The sequence below is a fragment of the Varroa jacobsoni genome, unplaced genomic scaffold (genome assembly GCF_002532875.2).
Source record: "Varroa jacobsoni isolate VJ856 unplaced genomic scaffold, vjacob_1.0 scaffold_448, whole genome shotgun sequence".
Taxonomy (NCBI): domain Eukaryota; kingdom Metazoa; phylum Arthropoda; class Arachnida; order Mesostigmata; family Varroidae; genus Varroa; species Varroa jacobsoni.
Window position 1 is genome coordinate 266,348 of NW_019213350.1, and position 19,576 is coordinate 285,923.

The 19,576-nt window shown below is 43.0% G+C and overlaps 1 protein-coding gene across 1 annotated transcript in view; it reads right to left on the reverse strand.

Moving 5' to 3' along the window:
* The window catches only part of LOC111260503 (glutamate receptor ionotropic, kainate 2), a 126,078-nt gene that overhangs the window by 60,692 nt on the left and 45,810 nt on the right, over positions 1-19,576 (reverse strand). Inside the window, exons 8-9 of the mRNA XM_086968368.1 lie at positions 17,046-17,071; positions 16,634-16,814 (exon numbers count right to left, since the gene is read on the reverse strand). Of these exons, the coding sequence (XP_086824494.1) occupies positions 16,634-16,814; positions 17,046-17,071 (207 nt within the window). The remainder of the gene's footprint in view (positions 1-16,633; positions 16,815-17,045; positions 17,072-19,576) is intronic.

The following is a 19,576-nucleotide window of genomic DNA, read 5'->3' on the forward strand; positions in this document are numbered from 1 at the left end:
TATCTTCTATTGTACATCTACATATATCGTTGAGACGATTCTATCCGTCCATAAGTGTTGTCCGTCTTTAATCTGCCGAATCAGAGATCACTGCTGTTCCATCCTTTCCCTTCTCTTCGGACGTACGTGAAGTGCATGACGGCCGGCATAAGAATAGCTGACAGTTCAAGGCTTTCCAGTCCCCGGTTCCCGTTTCTGTGGCTGACACCTAAGGGCACGGTATATCTCTCAAGCAGCTCGAATCCTCGTCTTCCCGATCTCATATGGAAAATTTTTGATAAAAGCGTCGTCGCTGGCTCCATCGGGCATTCGTCCCCTTTGCACTTTCCCTTGTGTGACCCGCTTCCTTGCAGCGCAGCGTATAACAGGCGAAGTAGCCACGTTTGCAGGGGTCGAATGTATGTCTCCGTTTGTCCTTCGCTTATCCTTCGGTCCTATGACAGTATATCGGCCGTAGATGGAGCCATCGAAGTACACTATTTTGTTTAAGCTGCAGACTGAAGAGCAGGACAAAGCTGGAGGCAGGAATAAGACGAGACAAAACTGACAGTTCTGAGTTTTTTTGAACCAGATCAAACTTTCCTTTTTTCGGCATTTTTTTCTAGTGAAGGAAGTACAAGCCCGTCGCTTAGAGAAAAAATGCGAAGGTTTTGAGAGGGTCGAAAAAAGGAGAGGACGCTTCCAGGAGGACTAACCAAAGTGATTCGTCGACCTCCCTAATTTTCTTTAGTTCCTGCGTTGGCTAGAACACAAGTCGAGCCTTTATGGTTTTTTCCTTTGTCTCAGAACCCCTATAGACCGCCTACCTACCAGATACCTTTAGAAAGAGGGTTTTTCTCCCATGAAAATACTATAGACCTCCTGAACGGATGGCAAGCGGTAATGAAAAGGAGTTGGTTAGTGGCAGATGTTTCATTGTCTTTCCCAATAGATCGCCTGTCTCTTCGCTTTAAGCAAGCTAGCTCACTCGAACTCCTGAGTCGTTTATGGAACCACTTGTTGCTTCGAAGTTAAACGCATTTGGTAACGCCTAATTTCGTCTTTGAAAAAGTATACGAAAACACGGCAACGACTTCCCTTCGAAAATTGCAGTTATCAATGTTGTTACAGGAGGAGTTAGGTTAAGCCTACGACATTCTTAAGTTCATAAGGGTAAATTCTATATATGTTTGCGATAGTTAACATGGCAGTGAAATGATGTTTTGCTGTGATAACTGTTATAGCACAACTGTTGGGGTGGGAAGGTATGAATTGTGCGACCAATTTTATTCCATAATAAATTGAACGTCAGAATTTATTTGGCATGATAGAAATATTTCCAGCCGAGACAAAGCTGCCACTTGTTCGCCGCTGCAAACGGTGTGCAACTGTAAAAATATCAACTGAAACATTGAAAAATGCAAACGTCGACAAAAGAGCCTTAGAGGTGGATGCAGTCGGTTTCATACGATCCGTGTGTAGTTCCTTCCGTTAAAACTTGCGACTGTGGCTTTTACTTTCTTAGCTTCCTGCCTGCGTTCTTTTTCTATTCCACTTGACCCCCTAAAGACTATCAGCGCCATTCGTGCTAAAAACGACAAATTCCTTAAAATGTCAAATACCACTTCACGATTAGCGGGCATCGCAACGCGTTGGTAGCTTCGAACCTCTTCGAGACTAAAAATGCGGCCGCGTTTGGAACTAATCGTCTTGAGTATGCCATGTTCGCCAGGCCGAGTTTTGTGGTCGAAAAATAGTCGGGTGTATCTACGAGTAGAAGGAAACAGCGAGCTAAAGTGATGTTACCATTAATTGAATGCATTTTGTTTACCCAGTAAACATAACATTTGACCTTCATATCTATTGGAAGAAATCAAGTATGTTAGATGTTCTGGACTCAAGCAAAGTCTTTGCGCTCGCATTAGTAGTATCCCGAAAGAAAATCTACCCATAATCAAAAAGCAATGCACTTTTGCATAGGCTCATAGCTCATTGGGAATAGGAACATCATGGAGAAATTTGAACCCTTACTGCATCGTATCTTAGGAAGTACAATAGAAAATGTTATTGCAACGTAAATAAGTTACTGTTTTTTAATTCCGGTTGCCTCTTAGTTACGTTCAAATATACAGTTGATATGAAGAAGCTACTATCTGGAGATGAATTGGACGCGAATAGCTACTATTTAGTATCTTACGTGAGCGAACGAACGGTTGCATTCAGTTGTGTTGTTTCAAGAAAATAGGACAAATGAAACAACAGGTATAATGTTTTCTATTGACTACTGCTCAAACAAGCCTTACCTACCTGAATCATCACAAACAGCAGCATGTGATAGAACGAGAACGAATACAAAATGGCAGAAAGAATGACTGAACCTAGTTAACAATAGATACAATAACAAGGCACGATGATTCGATACAGGCAGTGGCGTAAAATGCCGTCCAGAACATATCTCCTTAACGTTTGCTTGCACATTTCTCGAAACTAAAAGGAGCCTGGCGTTTTGTCGGCCGAAAAATTGGTCTGTTTTTGAGAACTGCCCTTTCACATAGGAAATCTTATCAGCTACGAAGATCTCTAGCATAGATAAAACTATAAAAATTTTAGATGAGGCCAAGAAGGACAAGACGTCGAAGTAGCTATGCCAATGTTCGCAAAACACAGATGATAACAATCATGTTTTTTGCTGGCTTCGATTTTTCCGTTATTCATTGCATAAACAGTACGGAATATAGCAGTGTAAGGTTTATCATTATTTGATGTACAATATAAGTAGTACTTGAATACTCATAGTATAACGCCATTACATTTAATCCATACATGGTATATTGAATACTACGAAGTTACATCAATTTGAGAAAATCTGTTGCGTGCATGGGTTCCATGGAAGCAAAAACTTCTGCAGCTCGCTATGCTTCTGCTTTTGTTGCGGCTTGTCAACACTGGCCTACGCAAAGCCAAGGTTAGCAAGTCAGCTTGCTAAGCGAATGAGTGGAGACCTATGTACCTATAAAGTGTCTTTGTTTCTTCGGTATATTTCGACCGGCCATCTGTTTTGTCGGGCGCAAAGGCAGTTTTACACGTCGTGAAAACGTGTTGGTGTACCCCGAGGGAAGTAAGAATCCGGGCCACGGCGCGCCTTGCTGCACAAGCTCCGAAAACCTCCTGCCGGAGCGACAGGCATCTTTAGCGTATTTCCTTCGCTAACCTTTTCTCCTTAGACTTGTTCTCTCCTTTTTGGTCTGCCTCAATATGAGCAACATTCCCATCAAAATGAACAGTAAAGATACGGATAGGACACTGTGATGAGCGCTACGAGTGGAAACTTTGTTGGCTGCTCCCTCAACAATCTTTTCATCCACCAGTTTGCCCGTTTCGAATTTGACTGCAACACAGAAACATATGTCGCTTTGACACAGAGGCTGAGAATCACCGTGTCCCTTGCTTCTTGTCTCTTGTTGGCTTGTTTACCCATTCTTTCGCAAAAAACCTATATTGTCGAAAAATTCTATTCACGAGATAGAAAAATCTTACAATTGCTTAACAGGCATCTGTTATCATCGGGATAGTAAAGCGAGACAGGTGAACACGATCGGTGGACCTAGAAACACTATCCAGCCCATTATTACCAATAATCAAAGCATACTTAGCTCATGTCAAGAGTCCGTTCTCGGACTCTGGGTTGAGACATGGGACGAAATCCAGTTAAAGGTCGCTCTCACAGGGCGGTCGCTGGGCGTATGAAAATGGAGCTCGTGGCCGACTGTGTAGTAGAGGCCTGATCACATTGAGGCTACGGAAGAGTTCATCCGCTTTCGATAATAGCAATCGAAGACAACTGAATTTTAGTGATGGTAGTGGTTTGAAGTTATGCCACGGAAGAAGGCAGTGCGAACAAAGATCTCCTAAAGCTCGTCTCACCACCCTAGATCAACTTGACTTTCGTAGTAGTCATGCTATCTTTAACGCCCGCTTTCTACCTACCGCATCACGAAACTCTAACCACTACCTAACACTAAGTCAGGGGAAAAACTCCTTCAAAGCAGGCCTGTCAGCTATTGCTATTAATCTTTTTTAGAAAAGCTAGCCTTCCCCTACGATCGGGTGCTAAGCAGGCAAAGCTTTGGCTTATCGTTTGCTTGGTCCGACTGGCTTCGGGCCTACTTCAGGGTGACAATAGCTCTCGAGCAGACGCGCGCCCGGTTCATCGGCGGAAGGGAGGCGCGGAGAGTTCACTAAGTGGGGCTGTCTGTCTGTCTGTCTGTCTAAACGATAGAAGACGCAGTGAAAAAGACACTGACCGAGGCAAAAGAAGCTGAAGTCAAGCTTCAAGATGAAGCTTTAAAGCTTTTCACACTTTGACCGCAGAGATGTTTTGCTTTAGCCCAAATTCAATAGATCATTAATGTTATATTTATCTTTTATAATTTCACAATATCTAACAGCTACAGCTGGCTTATAGATCAATTCTATTTGCTTCAACCTTTACAATAAAATATATTTCTAGCACTCCGCTTCTAGCTTTTTTGAAATGAAGTCTACTGATGGTATCGATAACGCATATACTGTGATCTGATTGCCAGCTCTATTATGTACCTTCGAGGACTTCATTTCACTCGCGGTATTACACAAAGTAACCAGTGTTAGGTGTGCTTCAGCTGTAAGGCTCTATGAGCCAACGTCGGCTGGCAACCCGATCGCTTTGTAAGGTATTTCATGGGCTAGTCCAGTTAGTAGGGCATTTTACAACCTGAGTGTGGACCTCATTATAAAACCGGTATGCTCACGAGCGTACTACGAAGCAGGCTGGTTTGTAATGTCCAGCACGGAAGAGGCCGTAGCCTCGACCGCAGTTTGTCGATGCAGAGCATGCCAAAACCTGCAAAGAATAACTTTTTTGTTGCTAGATTCGTTGGTCTGCTCATACGGGTTAACGTGAGAATTTGCCGACGGGCAGCAAGACTCCCAGAAATGGTAAGAAATGAACAGCTAGCTGTGAAGATAAAAATCTGCTCTTCTGAAGTTCTTGACCTATCCCTTATATTTCACCATACATAGCTAATTGACCTTTCGAGAATGAAATAAAGCTTTTCTGCTGGGCATGGAGCGCAGCAAATCCCTATTCCACCAGCCTTATTAGCACGTTCGTTTATCGTAATACTCTTCTTTTTCGAACGCCTATTTATTACTACTTTTTTTACCATAAGGTAATCATACAGTGAACGTTACCAAGGGCTCAAAAAAATAGCAGTAATTAGTAAAGAATTACTTTTATCAATAGACATATATTATTTGACGCCAATTATCTGGTTCCTACCATTTAGGACATAACAAAGTCACCATTCCAAAATAAATAAAACAAAAATTCTGCATTTGTTTTTTTTAATTTTAGACAAAGGATTTTCTACTATACGACGGTAATACCTTCGAGAAGTTTGATTTTATACCGTATCTGCTTCAACCGGTAGTTACTAAGCAGTTAAGGGACCCTACTTGACAACCGGTTGTTTGCTATTGGCATGCGCTACATCAAAAATACATACAGAAAATATGTATTTAGGCTTCCTGGCACTCTACCTACTTATACAAATTACATTTTACGTTACTTGCAGATGCTAAATAATGCGGATGTGATAACTTCACGAAATCAGATCTAAATGTTTGCCGCCACCTGTTCGTCTGCGGACCTAAGGCTCACTTAGTCCTTGTAATCGATGCCGATAACATTTAAGGGCACAGGTCTTTGAAGACCACCGTTCATTTGTAACGAGATACAGTTAGTCACTATTGGAGACTAGTCGACTAAGTCATAGTACTTTCTAAACACCTACCAAGGCATATTGCCCCAATGCGATAATATTATCGTCATTATAATTCGTTTACGTGTTTCTTCTGATGAAATGGCCAACGGCAACGATGCTTCTAGTACTAAGGTTGTTGATGATGTGTTAGCAAATAAGACAGATATTTATGCCACATTGCTTACAGCGCCATTTTTGCTCCATTCTACCAAAAGCGGTGACCTGGGAGCTTCATGGATCTCGCCCACTCTGCGAACCACAGGTGTCTGCCTTATCGACAGTTCAGATGCCGAGTCTGTGAGCAGCTGACAAACGTTACGGTAAACGGCATGAGAGGTTTAATGGGTTTTTAGGCTAGTGCTGCTAGTCGTATGCCGCCAACCTTCCTGAAACGTTGTCAAGGGGTCACTCAATTAACGAATAGCTTCGTAGTTATTACCATGGTTCTTGGCGTTTACACCATGCGTCCTGGCCGTCACAGGCGCGTGTTTGGACTTCTTCCTGTGCGACTGCGTACTGCTGTTGTACGGCACTTCTTCTGTATGTCCGTGGCCGGTGAATTCGTGTAACGAATCTTAATCAGGCACATGCTTCTCCCAAGCTTTCTTAGTCCATGTCTAACATCAGCTGTCATTTATCATTTAGGCCCTCTCGCGAAGCTGTCGACATCCACCGCCAATTACTTATGAAAGATCAAAAATCAGCTCGTCCCTGTTCAAACCGTCAGTACAGCCGGGTCAACTGAGCTTACTTTAATAGATGCACATGAAAAGGAATGCAAGAGCACCGAAGCAGCACGGAAATTGTCTTCACGAAGCCTTTGTCCGCCCACGATTACTATGAGATTTCCGCTCTGCAGTTTACATCTGGCAACCTTCCGCGTTCCTAATCATACTCCTTTAAGAAACAAAAAAAACAAATATTCTTTGCAATAAATAGAGTTGAAGAGGTAGAATCTATGTTAGCGTTTGTCAATTAGCACCCAAAGATGGAATATAGCAGGCTAAAGAAATACTATGAAAATAATGCATCGGGCAAACCATGGAGCAGACTCCCAAAGCGATGTACCACCCACACAGTGAAGTAAAAACTATTTCTTTTGTAAATAGCTGATCATACCCGATAAATACGCAAGATATAACTTAACAATTTAACTCGAAAAATCGTATTTATATCTTATTCCATTTGTTTCATATCGATCCATCAAAGGCAGCAATGCGCGCGGACAGGGCGTATGGACCCACACAATGTGTAAAAAGTAATCATGGTATCTTACAGTTCACAGTAATGGCTCGTGAGAATGTAAGTCACGTTAATACCGTTAGATAAAATGTTTTTACTTAAGGAAATTGTGGTTTGTGAGCTTTATTTTGAAAGAAAGTACCACTTAGTCAAATGTTGAAGGCTAAGCATAAGTTGAAATGGTTACACAGATGGGAGGAGAAGAGAGAGCAGAGAGAATTGTAGAAGTTATTGACGCGCGGTGCCAGTCCCTCGTGCTGGTGGGGCATTGGAAGGCATGTTGAACAACAATGGGAACCATTTTAAGAAAATTGACGTACTTGGCTAAACGACGCGTTGTCCAGCCATTTGCTTGCAACAGCCCGGCCTGGGATTTGCAGCTTTATTCAACCCTTCATTCTTATACCTACATATGAAGTATCGCTATCCACTAACCGACTTGACTAAATTCATCCCGCTCTGTGGGCCACCATTGGGTATATATCCAATTGAATAGATTCGGTCCGATGGTACTACGATGCCAGACTCTGCGGTAATTCTACGAGATACAACGAGTGCCGGTTTCCCAGCTCGCAATTGTTTTATTCGTTCTTTGAGCCGATATTTACCTGTCGACGCGATCGTCCACCGGAGGGGGGATGACGCGGGACAGTTGAACTAAAAGAAGTAGGAAAGGAAAAAGCCTCGGGAATTGTTAGCTCTTCTGCTATCCTTTTTGTAACCACTGCCTTGATTATATAGGCCAGGAGCCAGACAGAAAAGAGAAAAAGTAGGGCGAGAAGGAGCGACAGGCGACGGCAGCTAGAACTGGGAGTTGGACAAAAACATGAGGCAGAACGAGCGGAAAGCCTACTTGAACAACGAGGGACAGCGGAAGTTACGTCAATAAATCACGATATTAATATTAATGCATTACGATCGAGCAAAGAGATCGAGAAAAGCAACGCCGCAACAAGCTGAAATAAGCCCGGCAGTGAATGGAAACGCTTCGATACAGCGCTGGCTGCTAGATAGAACGGAACAAAGCTCAGAGGGAACGAGACAGGGACGAAGAAGCTAGTGAGGGAAGGGTAGGAAGACGCCGGAAACGAGGCGCCGGCCGTACAAGATCGACGCACGAAGAGCGTCGTACGGTCGCTGGTCGTCTCAGCGGTCGCTAATGATGGCAGCGATGCTGGTTGTGGTAAAAGCCTAGCACTCACGCAGGTAACGATAACGCCGACTACAAAGGTGTAATATCAGAGAGTTGGTGCATTGACGAGCCGGAATGGCGACACCGCCAAACATACACTTACTGCAATGAAGCGCCTCACCCTTTCCGGCTTGCCCTCAGTAAAAGCAGTGAATTCTAGGAAAATCGTTACTTATTGGGGAAATATCATTAGTAACGTAAAATAAGGAAATGAAGCTAGCATTTCTATTATTGCTAAGAAATTAGCAAAAGGTAGCTTCACAAAGACGTACAAATGTCGGTTTAGACGATAAATAAAAAGGAGCAGAAATGAAGCATTGTCGTTGAATCGACAAATATCAGTTGTTGTCATCGTGGGGTTTTTTAGCGCAAAATCTTATTTCCAATAGCAGGTATGCGTTGAGTGCCTTGTGGCATAACCGTGTAGTGCAGACTTGTTTAGTATAATTATGACGGCTGATTTTCATTTCTAAAGTACGAAAGAATACTGTATGTAGGTTGTACAATGATGTGCCGGCAGAAATTGATATATTTATTTGTATAGATCTTTGCTTTAACATATCTAACGCTGCAACACAAAAAGAGACGGAAGTGAATAACTGCAGAACATGTACATATGGCTGTACATTTTTAGGCACACGATTTCTAAAAAAGTATCTAGGCTTACGCTATAATTTTATATATATACACACGCACCTAGTGGATTACCTATTAAAATGGTCTTTGCATATACAATTAGATCGCTCATGATTCACACCTGATTCTGTAAAGTTTGGTCTAATTATTCCAATTCCCTCCTAGAACTCTTCGTCGTCGTTTGCAGCACAAGCAGCACGCCGTCACTTTTTTTTTCTTTCAAGAGAAAACGTGTCGCTTCATCCGCTATCATGCATGTGATATACATGTTGTGGGCGCAACTTGCTAGTAAGAGATAGGGTCGACGAACCCACTAATTTCCATAGGACCAGTGAATATACGTCTGTCTATCACAACAGCAGCCGTCCTGAAAGGAAGAAGAAGAGCCTATACACTTATTAGTACTGGCGACGGGCGAGTTTAAGATGCGGAGTAGGTATCTTGTAACGCAGCAGCGTAACCCGGAGCTTCATGGGATTGTACAGAATGGAAATGGTGGCTAATAGGATAGCACACCCGTTCACGGAAGGAAGCCGAATTAATGTATTACCCGTCGAGAACTATCGGCGAACGCCAAAGCAAGAAGAAAAGCTTTGCGCTAAAAGGCGGTAAAGCTGGAGGTTATATTAACAGCCATTAACCTTGCTTGCTTTGAACAGGGTCTTACATAGAAACCGAGTTCTCTCTCCAACGACACAAGACGACTGGAAGAAATCTTGCTGGAGCAATGAACAGAAAAGTGCGGCATAGGGACAAGAAAGCCTTTCACGATGGTTCAGGTTTTATGCTGCTTCATAGCCTCGTTTACACTCATAAATAGCCGATACCAGACGAATAAAAGCCTTTGTGTATATCTACGGCTTAGAAGTCTTTTCGGTATACTGCCATTTGTTTATTTGCATTTTCGAAATCGTATCACACAAATTAACTAATAAAATTATATTTCGAAGATCGTTAACGCAAGCCTTTCACGGATATAACAGCTTATGTTTTTTTATCTGATTGCAGAGCAACACCATTATTATATTAGGTCGCTCAGTGGAAAATGCGAAAAGCTTTTTTTCATTTCTTTGATTCTAAATTGAAGTATGCACCGTCATTATCTACGATTCTCTCCCACCGCATTATTCCGCAGCTGTATGTATTTAAAGCTCGTGTCTATCAAGTTTTCGAAAAGCAGTTTCGACTTCACGCTGAAGTTCGCTGAAGATCTGATCGAAATTTTGAGAAGAATAGTCATTTGTGGGCTCGTGTCGGGCGGGTACGGTAGGTTACTGAGAGTCTTGTAGGCCCTGTACTTCTGCTACCGTAAGCTTTGCGGCGTGAGGTCGATTATTGTTGTGCTGTAAAAGCGATTCGCTACTGGTACTAATCATGGCTACTTGTATGTGGAGGTTTCACTTATCACCTCCTCCGTGCAGGCCCTTTTTACCGGTATTTTCTGCGGCTTTTTGGCAGAAAACGTGCCAGTCGACAACAGCGTGATGTTGCATGCCAGAGCGGTGCACTCTCGAGACGTTAGCAACTACAAGACGCAAGTCAAGATGCCTTAAGAGAAAGATATGTCCCACTTGTTTGAAATTACGTTTCCCGTTTTCTATTTAGCCAACGCATAAGGATGACTTTTCGGATGGTCGAAACGCCACGCGGACAAAAAATTAAGCTGCTAAAACGAAACGCACAGAATATTTGATAGATGGAAACACTTGCCTTTCGGCGCATATTTTCTTGGAACGGATAGTCGTGATCTACACGTAAATACGCTTACACCTACGCCTACGGATCCGGTAGAAAGCAGCTCCGTAATATGATAACACATACTTCGAAAATATTTGCACAACGTAAACGTCACGACCAAGGCCATAAAGGGATCTACTGTACATGCCTTTCTACTATGATGGATCCCATTCTGCACAGAAGAGTGAGTCAAAAATGAGCGTGTCAGAGCGCCTGCGGATCACCTATTTAATGTCCTTTTTCACTATGGAAGGATAAGTGTGGCAGCCTTTCGGGTGATGATGGCATCTTTACGATTATGGAATGCCGTAGGGAAATGCTTGCTGGTTTTGAAACGATCGCACGTACGCAGCGTTAACTGACTTCATTGAGCTTTAATAAAGTTGAATTATTACATTTATTAATCGCCACCATTAATACGTATCTCAAGAACAGAGTTTGCTGGTCAAGACTTAACAGAACAAAACTGGATCCAGCCAAGGTTCGAGCCTATTAGTTAATTGTTATATGTTCTTACAACACTTGAGTCTTGTTTTTCCCCAGTAAATATCTGAACCGTCTGCTTTATCTTATGTCTAATTCTCCATCTGGCATCAGTGATTCAAGTTCGTGAATTATCAAGCCATATGTTAAAAAACAAAACAGAGTTCGACGGATGCTATGGGTTCATCAAACTTAGTGCAAATTTCCGCTATAAACTAGAACTCGTTAAGGGCAAAAATAACCTATCACTGAAAATACTGAGCTTATGCCCGGCCCAATAGTTTATCTGTGATTTCTCTCAGCTGTGTATATGCTGGCTGGAGTTGTGTATAGCGAACAAGTGGAGAACAGGAAGGTACAGGATGTTTGATGAAAGGAGCAGTACGGTGGAAGACCTATACAAACTAGCTAACCAGCGCAAAATTCGGAATGTACTGGAAATGTAACTAAGGGTGCAGGACAAGGCCTACGACCCTAGAATTTATATTACGCTGAATGAAAAGACAAAAATGCCTTTTTTACTCAACGCATAAGCGTCAAGGTTATAAATTAGATTTTTAAATGCGTGCTCGGCTCTTTAAACTCAACGCATAGTCGACGTCAGAACTATAAGATGATTGCGTATGCAGTAGCATAGTTTTGTAGAAAGATTGTCTTCACTTCTGATCACTGCAGGGATCCTGACTTGTACACTGACAACTGCAGGACTCATCAACTGCAACACGCGGCTCGGCACGCCATATTGGACTAATAGGTTATCCGTCTAGTTGATAATTAAATCTAGTTCGTTAATAGGTGTATTTTCCTACGCTCAATAGTGACTAACTGGTTTCACTGTCTTCAGTTTATGACAAAAAAAGATATCTGTGTGCGTGCCTGTCGTCAGCCTTGTTGCAGTATTATGGTTCTCTTCGTTTGGAGCTCCTTCATTACAATAACGCTGTAATTATGAGCCATCAAATACAGCGAACTAACAGATAGCGCCTCGTTTTCAAATCGTGCTATCGTGTAATGACGTCGCTTGTTGCTGGTCGTTCACTTCGAGGAGCTAGACATTGTAACGTGTGCAGATGTAGCCGTGACAACACTAGCAGCAGTAAACATACCAGTGAACTAGTGTCCTAGTATTCTGTTATACGACTACGAAAAACACAGGCACAACGTTAGCGAATATGACCTCTCGGTCCTCCGCAAATCCTTCCGCTTTTATGTTTCTATGTCTATCTGTCTTGAGCGGTCGGTCGCGCTCGTTTGGCTTGATGTTTTCGCTTCGTTCGTTGAGGTTTTCCGGGTTGGCGGGCGCTAATACTAGCGACAGACAAGTTGTAGCAATAGCGGCCAGTAAGTCCGCCGCTATCGCTATGTGCAGTGAAACCGTAGTGCCTTCACTGGCTGACTACAGAAGACTGGATACAAAGGGTAAGAGCATTCAAACACCAAATCCGGTCGAAAGACTCTTTGACTGGTTCTTGCCTCAATGGACTCCTAAGCATATACCCATCGTTGAGTGAGAAGACCCAATGAAATAGAAACAAGTTAAAGAAACAGGCTCCGAGCTCAGGTGCTTTTATCATGGTGGCCCCGAACAGCGCCGCAGCTTCGGGTTCAACTTAAAGCCCAACCTAAAACTTACTTATTTAGGGGGCCAAACGGTTCCGTCGAGGGCCTGGCGGGCCGAGCTAGGTCGGAGAAAGTGGGATAAAAAAGGGGCAAGGACGCGCGATCCTATATGATGGATCTTCAATATTGTAGTAGTGGTAATAGTAGTAGTCAGTGTCGTCGTTCCGGTCTTCACACAATTCATTAATTCCGTGTCACTGGACCCATTGTACTGTTACTGCGCTAAAGTCCAATCTCTCTTTACGCAACGCGTAATCTACACTTAACTCCCTAATTTCACTAGGCCAATTTTTAAAGCCCTCTCTCTGTCATCCTCATACCCTCAGAATAAGCTGACAGAAATCGAGGCTCCTGGCTTGCGGAACAACAGCTCCCAAATCAGCACCTACATTCTTCGATTTTGTTAGGATCCTCCTGATTGTAAATCCCAATGAAACAGGCACCCGCTGCTGCTGTCGCCGTTGTGTTAATCGTCGTAGTTGGCCTGCCTGCCTGCGAAACCTATAATAGCAGAAGGCCTCTTCTGAATCCTTTGAAGCCAATCAATAATCCAATACGTACGTTGGCCGTGCACGTTTTTTATGTGAGCATATACTATATGAGCAATAGCAGAAATGATTGGTACTGATACTTCGTCCACGCCACGTCTAGCAAAATTGGACGTACTGAATGAGTTTTCTCATTTTCTTATGTATATTCTACGATTAATATCTTAATAAATAAGCAGAAATGAACTGGAACGTAAAGTTAGAAAGTACGCCCAGCGTCTCCGTCTGTCTATATAATGAAAAATAACTTTTACTTATTTCAACAATAACTCTGTATTCGTGATTGCTCTGAATCTATACTGGGATAGAAACAGGCCCACACGTTTCTCCAAACGACCCTATAGTAACTTATGATTCATCCTTTGCAGTCTAGCGATTTAATGTAAGCAAAAATTATGTAGGAGATTTGTGACATCCACAACTACTTCTAGCGTGATAGAATCTTGGTAACGGGTCAACCTATGGCTGACTTGTTGTCAAGAATAGCGACTATTACAACCTACATTGACCTATCGTAACTTCATGGTCGACGCCCCAGTTGCTGTTACTGCAAGCTCTGCCTTGGCTTCTGTCTTATGCACGCCCAGCTTTTCGATGATGTCTACAATAAATAGCAAGGCACACTGCCGTGTGCCAAACTGATACTTATCCTACAAACTAAAGCAACGTTAAGGTAAATCATTCAGGGTTTATTTTATCTAGAAAATCATTACGCGACCTTTTCTTTTGATTCACCTGCTGTTGATTAGGCTTCTCGCAAAAGAAAATTACAGTACGGCTTGGTAAATAGAAAAACATTTTTTATAGACTGAGGTTCCTTGGTGACTGAGTTACACGTTTTGAAAGGATCTTCTTTTGATTAGATGTTTTAATCGTAGCGTGCGTGACCAGGTACATCCGCCGATAAATAACACCTATAGAATATATTGGGAACCTTTATCACGTTTTGCATACGACAATCGGTTCTTACCAATGCCTAGAAAGTCTGCACTCGTTAGTGCTAAGCTGTTATAAAAGTAAACAGTGAAAGTACTTTAAAGTTTTTCATGATTTCAAAGAAATTTACAGCGATATCTTTGCCGTGGCTTTATTGATTCACTCCGTGTTACATTATCGTGATAGAAAAGGTAAGCTATTGTTAAAGTAACTTATAAATCTATTTAAACACAGTTTGCGTCAGGCGTCAATATTTAGCTATTATATTTATACTGTTCAGTACTGTATAGAATAGCCAACCTGGGAGCGTAGAAACAAACACAGGTTCAATGAATTAATTTACTTTAGAAAAAACTGATCCACGTCACTTCTGCACCTAACCGGCACCTGTTTAGTAAGAGGGGTAAGTAAAGGCTGTTGGGAGTTTGTATGAGGTGATCTTTTTCTTAGTGCAAATTTAGCGCTCATAGGCGTCAGCACATCGCCGTCCAACGTTTCGTTTCCTTCCATAATTTCTACCAGAGCCACCGTTACCGGAGATCTCATCTTTTCCCACTGTTTTCCACCACCCCTTCACCACAATTGGGAAAGGGGAGGCAGATGGTGAGCGAAGTGAGAGCCTACGAGAAGGACTCATCCAATTGGAAAAGCAACTGAAACCTAGAGCATAAACTGGCCTGAAGAATGGCTGCAATATGATGGGTTAAACGGAGTCCACTTTTATGGCGCCATGCTGTGAAGTATTATATGTTTGGGCTTGAGATTGGGTAGAAGCGTTACGTATCTCTAGGATGATCTACGGAGTAGGCACGGTTCCACGCCAGGTCCTCTTTTTCTATCCTCGTTTTGTCTAGTTTCTTTTGCCCTTCCTTTTCGCTTTCGGAAATTGAGAAATTAAGGGAATGACTCTCTTTTCTCACTATCACCCATAAGTACATACAGTGGAAGGTCAGTTGCCACGCGCTAACTAGCTGGTCGCAGCATTTGGTGCTCAGCTGTCCTAGTTCCAAGTCGGCTTTAACGGACCAGTAAAACCAGTCGAAAAGACAATAGTCCTTTCTTTTTTTACGCACCACGATCGCCATCACTACCTCTGTATATTCGCCATGCCAAAATCCCTTCCGTTGTGCGTCCGTTAGCGCGGCAGCTCTTCAGTGTAATTCTTTTTTTACGCGGCGCCTACAAGTTTATGCCGACGAGGAGCCCCCTGTATCCATATATGTGGATATATAGACAGCATAAATTGCCTGTGTTCGTATAATCATTTTAAGGGACCATGTTACTACGACGTCGATAACGCATCTAGATGAGATAATCTTAGCAAGTACTTCTGCGTTTTCTCCTTCTTTTCAGCCACCTTCTATCATTTTTGTCTACCATGCCGCTCGGCTCAGCAGTCGATAGGAGCTAGAAACATGATTCTATATATTCACACACTTATACAGGTTTATACACGCGCTTATATATATGCATGCTAAAGCAGATTAATGAGTCAAGCTACATCCAGTTGCCAGATATGGGGAGAAGCATTTGACGTTACTCTGTAAAACAGTACACCTAGACACCTTCATTGAACAAGCGTTGACAGGTAATTTTTGTTGACCCAACGCAGAAGCCTAGATGCTTGAGTGGATTAGTATTATGTTATGTTAAGCATTTAAGAAAGATTTGGAAGGATGTGTGAACGCAGTATAACGATCCTGAAAGGAGAATACTCGTGTCCTGAATTCAGGAGGTTGTAAAGAGATAGGCAGATAAGCAAAATTGAATAAACGGTGTTTCAGTGAGCAAGTACATTTTACCTCGAAAGCCATGTCATAATAATAAAACTGGTAATAAAACCCACAATCATTGCTACATCTACACATATGATTATGTTTAACATATGCCCTATTAGCTCAAACCGGATTCGTTACCTGCGCTGCAAGGCTGGCGTGATCGCTATTCCATCTTTCTCAGATATTTTAGTACCAGTCATAGTGTATACGTTTTATTGATCAAGTGCGTATTTATCCAAATGGTCATCATGTCAGTATCGTGTGCCTACTGTAAGTATATATGCTTCCAATTCTTAACCTACATTACAAGGTCTATTTTAACAGGTACAATTTCCGGCGCACATACGCTATTTTCAAATACAATTCCAGTATAAATTAAGTACTAGTTGGCTACCTAGTTGTAGTGCTACGGTTCTCAGCTTTAGCTATGATTGAATTGAAATAGAACATGCTATGTGGATTCATTACGAATGTATCGAAATGAACCGCTGGCGTTTCCTATTATTGATTATTATACGGCTTCATACAGTCTCAGAGCACACCATTCATGATGCTCATCATGGCTTAACTTATAATGCATTTCAGACGCTACCAATAGACTGCCGTTGAGCAGCGCTGACTAGCTACTCAACACGGTATGGGCTCATACATAAATGCACAGACACAGATTGCACTAACCTTTTCTATGATCTCTCTGACCATGCCGTTCCACTCTTGTGTGCTGGTGTTCATGACCCCGAACTTGTTATCAGGCACTAAATAGAGGTCGTAGTGGAAGCCGAGTTGCTCGGCCAAGATCTTCAGCAGGTCCATGATGTATCCTTCGTAGTCCTCATAGATGTTCCCCGTGCTGTTGCTGCTGTGTGCTTGATGATGATGATGATGATGATGATAGGCACCGTGGTGGCCTCCATAGCCGCCAGGGGTGCCTCCGGCTGCGGCGCCACCGCCCCCGAGGGCACTGCTACCGCTGCTGCTGATGCCGACAGCACCGGCGGCAGCTGCTCCCTCGCGGTGCGCCCCCGCCCTTGGTCCGCCGCCCGCGGACGCCTCCTCTCCGGGGGCTGCCGCGCCGACGACGGCCTTTTGCTTCTTCGGCATCATGAATGGCACTGACTGCAATGATGAGACAAAACAGCAACGGTTCAGTCAGAACGAGGTATGGCGGTAGCACAGAAAGAAAAAAAGGGGGCGGGCACACAGGGAGCGGGTAAGGAACGATGAGAGCAAGAGATAATTCGTTACAATACGAAACGTAGACGCAATGCGGCCACCATCGCGATGTGACAATATAAATAGTCCGTTCCGTCAACAGCGACCAACCGTATTGCAGCGGAAAAGGGCCCAGAAAGCACAATATTCCCTTACGGGGTGTGAGAAATAAGGGCATCGAAGATCACCAGCATGGTGCAGCCACCATTAATATCCAAAGATTCACCGCCGAGATAATGCGCACAACTAACATCATGTCATATGATTGTGCAAGCAAAAATGCCGCAGTGTTGGCCGGTTGGAAAGAACTGTCGACGCATGGAATCGATAGCGACGGAGAGCACCAATGGAAAGTAACGATAAGCAGAATCGACGCAGAACGACTTGATAACGTTTAGTGAATTAGATTGCTTGGCGAGAGCTCGTCACACGATGGCTATTGAAGAACCACAGTGGTGAATCATTGTTTGATAGTTTGTTGCAGCCCATATAAAACAGTCACGCACAGACGAAATCCATCGTTGAAATTTGTGATAGAGTCAAATGAAGCACGGTTACGGAAACTCCCATACGAGCGGATGACACAGTCGAAGTAAGGGCGTTTGATAGAGATTGTCGTCGGTTTTAGGATAGATTGGCACGTGTTTTTGGCGAGCATGATGGGTTGGCGCAGGAGGCAATGGAGACGCACAACGAATGTTAGCAAAAATACTCGATTAATCTAAAACTATAAAAAAAAATAGTCGATTAGTGCTAAGCATGAAACACGTTAAAAAAAAATAAAAATACGCACGGCGTTCGGCGACACTTGGAATGTTGAGAAAATTATTTTGAAAAAAAAAGTTATTTCGGCCAATTGAATAGAGAACGCAATGCAACCCGAACTGTCCCTAAATTTTTAGCGATATTGTACACATATTTCCATTGAGTTTTAACGATCTCTATTTACAAAGGGTAGATACTGCAATAAATGCTTCAATCTAAACCTAACTATACCTTTTAAGCGGTTCTCGAATGGGCACACACAATTAATTAATTAATTAGATCTTGTCAATTCATTTGGAAATACGCACTTGGGAATCTTCGGGAAACCTTGCTATATAGTTGAATTGATGTTTTTGATGTAGATGAACGCCCCAACGAAGACACTATAACCAAATACTTATAATTATAACTTTAATTGTTATTTGGCATTGCAAAAATCAAATTTTCACAACCAACCCTAGCAAGCACTAATAAGCATTACAGTGGCTCTCACAAATTGTAGTTAGTATGTACACTATATAGGTATAGTGGTTCACCAAACTGATTGTACAGCTGTTCTGGATTGCAGAAGATAGATACTACGCAGTATAGTCTATGCATACTAACCGTAAATAGCAACGGCGGAAGTAACGGAATGCTAGCAGCACAACATTCAACGTAACACGACCAAAGTGGGCTACAACTCGCCCCACTCTCTAGTGTTTCCTATCGCTTTGAAAAGAACTAGAAGTGAACGAATCGAATCTAAGCCGAGGAGGGGTATAGACCTTCTGCCTTCCGGCAGTTGGCTGTTTGGCCGTTTGGTCAGCGGGAACGTGCTCAGCCGCCATGACATCGTTCCGTCTTTTTCTTCTCCGCTTACGTCCTGCACAACAGACAACTCGACCACAGCAACACCTCCTCGCAATCACCGCGTCTAGCAGTATTAAGTCTGCGCAGAATACACACACACAGTCAGCTAATGCTAGCCAAACTCTTCCGACTCTCCGGTAGTGGTAGGAGTCCTGTACTACACCTGCCCATCCTGCTATCACCGCCACCCGTTCCTGCTTCATTCTATGGATTTTGCCTCCCGCAGAGCTAAATAAGCACAACAGGACACTTTCAGCCAGACCAGTAACAGGGATTGCCGTAACTGCTAAGACGACGCTGGCGCTGCTGTTTCCGCCTCCACCGCCATTATCAACACAACAACAAGCGCTAGGTACCGCTGTATGCTAAAGCACAAAATGGCCTGAGTTACGCTTCGTCCTGCAACAATAGTACCCTTTTCGTCTTTTATCCGCCCAGGAAACACCGCAAAAGTGAAGGCGGAACGTAAAGCCAAAAGGCCATAGGCCTTTGAATGGACCGCGAACATCCGCAACTTGTACATGAACGGCCTTATATGTTTGTGCTGTCAGCAAATGGTCAGTGCTTATGAAAATAATAATCATCATCAACGTCATCATCACCATAACAATCAACAACACGAAGGCTGCCAGCGACAACAAAGCAAAAAAGAACAAAGATCGAACCTTATATAGTAAACTGGACTACTATGGTGAAATAGTTCTTAAACTTTTGTTTCCTAGAAGTCTTTTGTGTCGGTGTTCTGACGAAAAGTTCCAACGTTTCTTCGAGGAAAAACGTAGCGTCAGACTG